The sequence below is a fragment of the Schistocerca gregaria genome, chromosome 2 (assembly GCF_023897955.1).
Source record: "Schistocerca gregaria isolate iqSchGreg1 chromosome 2, iqSchGreg1.2, whole genome shotgun sequence".
Classification (NCBI taxonomy): Eukaryota; Metazoa; Arthropoda; class Insecta; order Orthoptera; family Acrididae; genus Schistocerca; species Schistocerca gregaria.
This window is the reverse complement of record NC_064921.1, coordinates 310,141,923-310,147,017: the sequence shown is the minus strand read 5'-3', so window position 1 is coordinate 310,147,017 and position 5,095 is coordinate 310,141,923. Positions and strand designations below refer to the sequence as shown.

Genomic DNA, 5,095 nt, shown 5'->3' with positions numbered 1-5,095 from the left:
TCAGATTACGTCATTTCTCATCCTATCCATCCTAGTACTGCTTGAGATTCGTCTTAAGTAATCTATCTGTGTGGCAAGCCGTCTTTTTCTTCCTTTATTAACGGCTAAGGCTTATGCTCCACACAGAACTACAGTACACTCTGGACTATAAACTTACACATTCTCTGCCTCGTTGTTCCTATTCTTTTGTTCCACAGAACAAAGTTCAACGCCCTTGTTACAGATCATCCTTTATTAATCCTACTAGTGATATCACCATTGCTTGTGCGCTGTTAATTAAATAATACCCCAAGATATTTGGCTTTTCCACAGTTACAATTACTTCTCTATGTACCTCCAAATTATTTACGTTTTATATTCCAACAGCCAAGTACTCACACTTTTTAATGTTCATCTTTAGGCCAGCCTTTTTGTATTCATCAGTAAGCTTTCTTATTACGACGCTCAGAACATCTTTTTCTTTTGCTTGTAAAATCTGGTCATCTACAAAATACAGGCTCATTACCTTTCTGTCTTTTAATTTCAATCCCATAACATGTAATTTTCTACGCCAAGTCTGCAGAGCTGCTCTTATATATAGGCTGAAGAGAGTCAGTGACAGCCCACATACTTGCGGCAGTTGCTTACTCACCTCGAATTCTTCTGCCCAATTATTCCCAATCATTACTCTCACTGTGTTACTTTCACATAATTTCATAGCACAATTTAGCAATATTTCATCTAACTCCATGTCTTCTAACTTTTCCCACAGTTTGTTGGTGGGTACATTATCATATGTTTTCTCTAGGTCTGTCAGCGCAACATCCAGCTCCAGTCCAAACTTTGTGCTTTTTTCACATGTTAGTTTCATTTTGAAGATGTTGCCCATCGGCGATGTTCGTGCTCGGAATCCCACTCACTCTTCTTGCTGATTATGACTTGGTTCCTTCTCTACTAGATCTTTCAGTAAATTCGAGTGCAGTGTTCTTCCAACTGTCAGTCACCTATAATTACGAGAGTCACTCCAGAAGAAATGCATACTATTTTTTTTAAATCCATCATTTATTCTGCATGTTTGAAAGTGTTACAGTGCGTAGATACATTTTTTAGGAACAATATTTTCTTTTCTCTACATAATTTCCATCCCTCTCAACTGCGTTACGCCATCTTGGAACCAGCGCCTGTATACCCGCACGGTAAAATTCTGGACCAACCTGTTGGAGCCACTGTTTGGTAGCGTGCACAAGGGAGTCATCATCTTCAATTTTTGTTCCACGAAGAGAGTCTTTCAGTTTCCCCAAGAGATGACAGTCACATTGAGCCAGGTCAGGACTTACTGTTCCAAAACTTCGTTGCAGACGGTTTTCTTGTTTCTTTGTGAGCCACTGTCAACATCGTGGGAACTCACCTGGCACAAACCTTTTTGAACGCCAACACTTCCAGTATTCTGCAAACACTTCCTTCCCCTATCCCAACGGAGCATGACAATTCGTTCACTGTGATACGTCAGCAATCACCAATTCGTTAACGCTCTGCACATTGTCTGGGGTGTGTGCAGTACAAGACCTGCCGCTTCGAGGACAATTCTCAACAGCTTGCATCTCGTGGTCGTGCGGTAGCGTTCTCGCTTCCCACGCCGGGTTCCCGGGTTCGATTCCCGACGGGGTCAGGAATTTTCTGTGCCTCGTGATGGCTGGGTGTTGTGTGATGCCCTTAGGTTACTTAGGTTTAAGTAGTTCTAGGTTCTAGGGGACTGATGACCATAGATGTTAAGTCCCATAGTGCTCAGAGCCATTTGAACCATTTGAACAATCCTCAACATTGCCGTGCCCGCTTTCATCACGTAATCTGCTTGACCACCGACTAACTGTACTGCGATCGACAGCAGCATCTCCATACACCTATTTCAACTTCTTGTGGATGTTTCCCACTGCCTAGTTTTCATAGCACAGGAATTCTATGACAGCACGTTGCTTCTGACGAACATCAAGTGTAGCAGCCATAGTGAAGACATACTGTGACGGCGCTACTCACGGGAACAGGTTGAACTAAGTTTGAAAACAAGCGAGAATCATGAATATACACACTGTAAAACTTTCACACATGCAGAATGAAAACTGTATTTTTATAAAAATAGTGTGCATTTCTTTTGGAGTGACCCTCGCACTTGGGTCATTACATGATGCTTTATTATGCAACCGTCTTACGTAAAATATTTCCCAATCTAGTGCATCTTCTCCATTGTATACTCGTTCAAACAGCCTCCTTAGCATCTCAGACAATTTAGGTGGACCAAACGTCACGAGCACTGGACATACTGAGCCATATCCTGGTGTCTTCTTCATCTCACAGCTCCTCACAGCCTCCTGAAGAACTCTTCCTCTTCGTTCTCATACCACATCTGTGGGAAAAATTCAGGCCGATTTTTCTGCTATAAATCCTTTAAATACATTGTTTATCAGATACAACTAATATTTTCATGATATAATTTGTCACTGCTTGGCATTCGCATTGAATTGATGGTTCTCCATACCTCAGTACAACGAGCCCCAGCAATTATTTTCTCTAAATATACACATCTTCCTTCCAACGCATTGTTTAGCTTTTATAACACTTCTCTTTTTACTTATCTATTTAGTGTCCTATATCTATCTTTACCTTCACTGTCAATCGCATTCTGGAACGTCAAACAAGCTTCGTTTTTCCTTTCAAACATTCATGCTATTTCTTTATCCACCAAACTGTTAAAATTTTCTTCTCGTGTTCTTCAAGGGCTGGTTTCGCTGCTTCATGTATGGTCTGCTTTATATGCTCACTTACCTCTTCTACTATTCTCTCTGCACTCTCTAATCCCTCTGCCAGTCACTGGTGGTGTAAGTAGTACTATCGTCCGTTTACACTATCCAGGTTATGCCTTACGATCTCAGGCAGGTCAGCATGTTGCGATCTCTTCCGTTCGCCGCTACTCTTGAAAGTATAGTGAACATAAATTTCATATTCCACTAGTTGATGGTCACTTTCACAATCTCACGTCCTGAATATTTGAACTGCCGTTTTATCTTAAGATTATATAATTGCTTTTTTTTCACATACTCCGCAAGCCACCTGACGGTGTGTGGCGGAGGGTAGCCTGAGTATCTCTATCGGTTCTCACTTCTATTCCAGTCTCGTATTGTACGTTGAAAGAAGGATTGTCGGTATGCTTCTGTGTGGGCTCTAATCTCTCTCATTATATCCTCAAGGTCTCTTCGCGAGATATACGTAGGAGGGAGCAATATACTGCTTGACTCTTCGGTGAAGGTATGTTCTCGGAGCTTTAACAAAAGCCCGTACCGAGCTACTGAGCGTCTCTCCTGCAGAGTCTTCCACTGGAGTTTATCTATCATCTCCGTAAAGCTTTCGCGATTACTAAATGATCCTGTAACGAAGCGCGATGCTCTCCGTTGGATCTTCTCTATCTCTTCTATCAACACTATCTGGTGCGGATCCCACACTGCTGAGCAGTATTCAAGCAGTGGGCGAACAAGCGTACTGTAACCTACTTCTTTGTTGTCGGATTGCATTTCCTTAGGATTCTTCCAATGAATCTCAGTCTGGCATCTGCTTTACCGACGATCAACTTTATATGATCATTCCATTTTAAATCACTCCTAATGCGTACTCCCAGATAATTTATGGAATTAACTGCTTCCAGTTGCTGACCTGCTATTTTGTAGCTAAATGATAAGGGACCTATCTTTCTATGTATTCGCATCACATTACACTTTTCTACATTGAGATTCAATGGCCATTCCGTGCACCATGCGTCAATTCGCTGCAGATCCTCCTGCATTTCAGTACAATTTTCCATTGTTGCAACCTCTCGATACACCACAGCATTATCTGCAAAAAGCCTCAGTGAACTTCCGATGTCATCCACCAGGTCATTTATGTATATTGTGAATAGCAACGGTCCTATGACACTCCCCTGCGGCACACCTGAAATCACTCTTACTTCGGAAGACTTCTCTCCATTGAGAATAACATGCTGTGCTCTGTTATCTAGGAACTCCTCAATCCAATCACACAATTGATCTGATAGTCCGTATGCTCTTACTTTGTTCATTAAACGACTGTGGGGAACTGTGTCAAACGCCTTGCGGAAAGAAACACGGCATCTACCTGTGAAACCGTGTCTAAGGCCCTCTGAGTCTCGTGGACTAATAGTGCGAGCTGGGTTTCACACGACCGCCTTTTTCGAAACCCATGCTGATTCCTACAGAGTAGATTTCTAGTCTCCAGAAAAGACTTTATACTCGAACATAATACGTGTTCCAAAATTCACCCCTCTTCTACTGTTATACCATCCAAATTTATGTATATCTATGTCAGCATAGATTGTATTTTCTACTCGTAATTCATACTGCTCCAATAAATCCACCAAACTCTTTCCATTATCATTCCTAACATCCTGCCCATACGTATATCCCAACAGCCTTACTATTCCTTTCACAACTCTGCTATTAATATCCCCAGACAGTATCTATTCGCCCGGGTTCCCGCGTTCGATTCCCGGAGGGGTCAGGGTTTTTCTCTGCCTCGTGATGACTGGGTGTTGTGTGATGTCCTTAGGTTAGTTAGGTTTAAGTAGTTCTAAGTTCTAGGGGACTGATGACCATAGCTGTTAAATCCCATAGTGCTCAGAGCCATTTGAACCATTTGAAGTATCTCTTCATAACCACTTTGAATGGCTTCTACAGTCTCTGTCAGCATCTGCTCATAATCTTTTACCTTCAACGACGAGTCTCCAGTAGGGACACACCCTGCCTCTATCACTATATTCATGGCTCCAGTTCTCAGACTGAGCTTTAGCAACCTTTCAGTAAACGTTTCATATTTTGATCACTGTTTGTTTAGAATGATCGGTACTCATGCTCTCGCCATACTACTTTTTCCGCTTCTCTAAAATAATGCTCAAGCTCTAACCAACATTCACAACCTGTGCCTTTCCTTTTTGTTTCGGAAAGCACAGATACGTCAATGTTGTGCTGTCTTATATCAGTTAGAAATTTGTGCTGTTTATTAGAGGTGCCTTCTACATCCCAGATACAAATAGAAAGACTATTTTTGTTTCCTT

The 5,095-nt window shown here is 41.8% G+C and overlaps 1 protein-coding gene across 1 annotated transcript; it reads right to left on the bottom strand.

Annotated features, from left to right (window-relative positions):
- Positions 1–352: 352 nt before the first annotated feature.
- Positions 353–868, bottom strand: LOC126335759 (uncharacterized). The gene has a single exon (XM_049999218.1). The coding sequence runs from the start codon at positions 866–868 to the stop codon at positions 353–355; it is 516 nt and encodes a 171-aa protein (XP_049855175.1).
- Between the last annotated feature and the right edge of the window lie 4,227 nt (positions 869–5,095).

Bases quoted from the DNA above. Each gene is read 5' to 3' on its own strand.
- LOC126335759 (XM_049999218.1), bottom strand. From the start codon at position 868: ATGGGCAACATCTTCAAAATGAAACTAACATGTGAAAAAAGCACAAAG.